General features: G+C 56.1%; 1 protein-coding gene across 1 annotated transcript in view; it reads right to left on the bottom strand.

Annotated features, from left to right (window-relative positions):
- The window catches only part of PRPF38B (pre-mRNA processing factor 38B), a gene marked incomplete at its 5' end in the record, with an annotated part of 8,486 nt that extends 7,829 nt beyond the window's left edge, over positions 1 to 657 (bottom strand). Inside the window, one exon of the mRNA XM_010287129.1 lies at positions 490 to 657. Coding sequence (XP_010285431.1) covers positions 490 to 657 — 168 coding nt within the window. The remainder of the gene's footprint in view (positions 1 to 489) is intronic.
- Positions 658 to 661: the final 4 nt, after the last annotated feature.

Raw genomic sequence — 661 nt, 5'->3', positions numbered from 1 at the left:
TGCAACCTCCTTCTGAAACCACCTACAGTCATCACCATACCTTTTGCGCAGTTACACGGCGTGTCGGCAACTCCTAGGCTGCAGGGAGTGCTTGTCTCTAGAAGTGGCTTGCAGGTCGGGTCCCCTCCCCACTCTCTCCGAATGAGAACGCAGTCCTTAGACGGCCATTTCATCCCCACCGCCCTGGCTCACGCTGCCCACTTCAAAACTAACTTACAACTGCGTAATTCCAAATCCGACGCGAAACACGCTTCTTTTGTAACGGAGAGAAGACAGCACCTTGGATTCCCCCAATTAAACAATTAAAAAAAAAGAGATGCGCTCCCATCCCTTACCGCAAGATAAGGGGCAGGAAGGCAAGTGAGAGAATCCGCAGGCCGTAATCAAAGCCTTCCCCCTTCTAAAAGCCCAGCCAGAGGGAGGCTCGGGACAGGCGCCAGCACAGCCCCGAGGAGTCCGCGGCGCCCAGGGCGCGGCCCGCAGGCTCACCTTGAAATAGATCTCGTCCACCACCTCATGGTAAGTCTTGAGCTCATAGAGCTGCACCTTGAAGTAGGGCGACGAGAGGATGTTGGTGAGGATCATGGGGTTCAGGTTCATGGTCTTCTCATTCCCCCACAGCGGCAGCACGTTGCCCTGCTTGCCTGAGGCCGCCGGCTTG

The sequence above is a fragment of the Phaethon lepturus genome, unplaced genomic scaffold (assembly GCF_000687285.1).
Source record: "Phaethon lepturus isolate BGI_N335 unplaced genomic scaffold, ASM68728v1 scaffold54825, whole genome shotgun sequence".
Lineage (NCBI taxonomy): Eukaryota > Metazoa > Chordata > Aves > Phaethontiformes > Phaethontidae > Phaethon > Phaethon lepturus.
The sequence above is the reverse complement of the archived record's forward strand: the minus strand, read 5'-3'. Positions and strand labels throughout refer to the sequence as shown.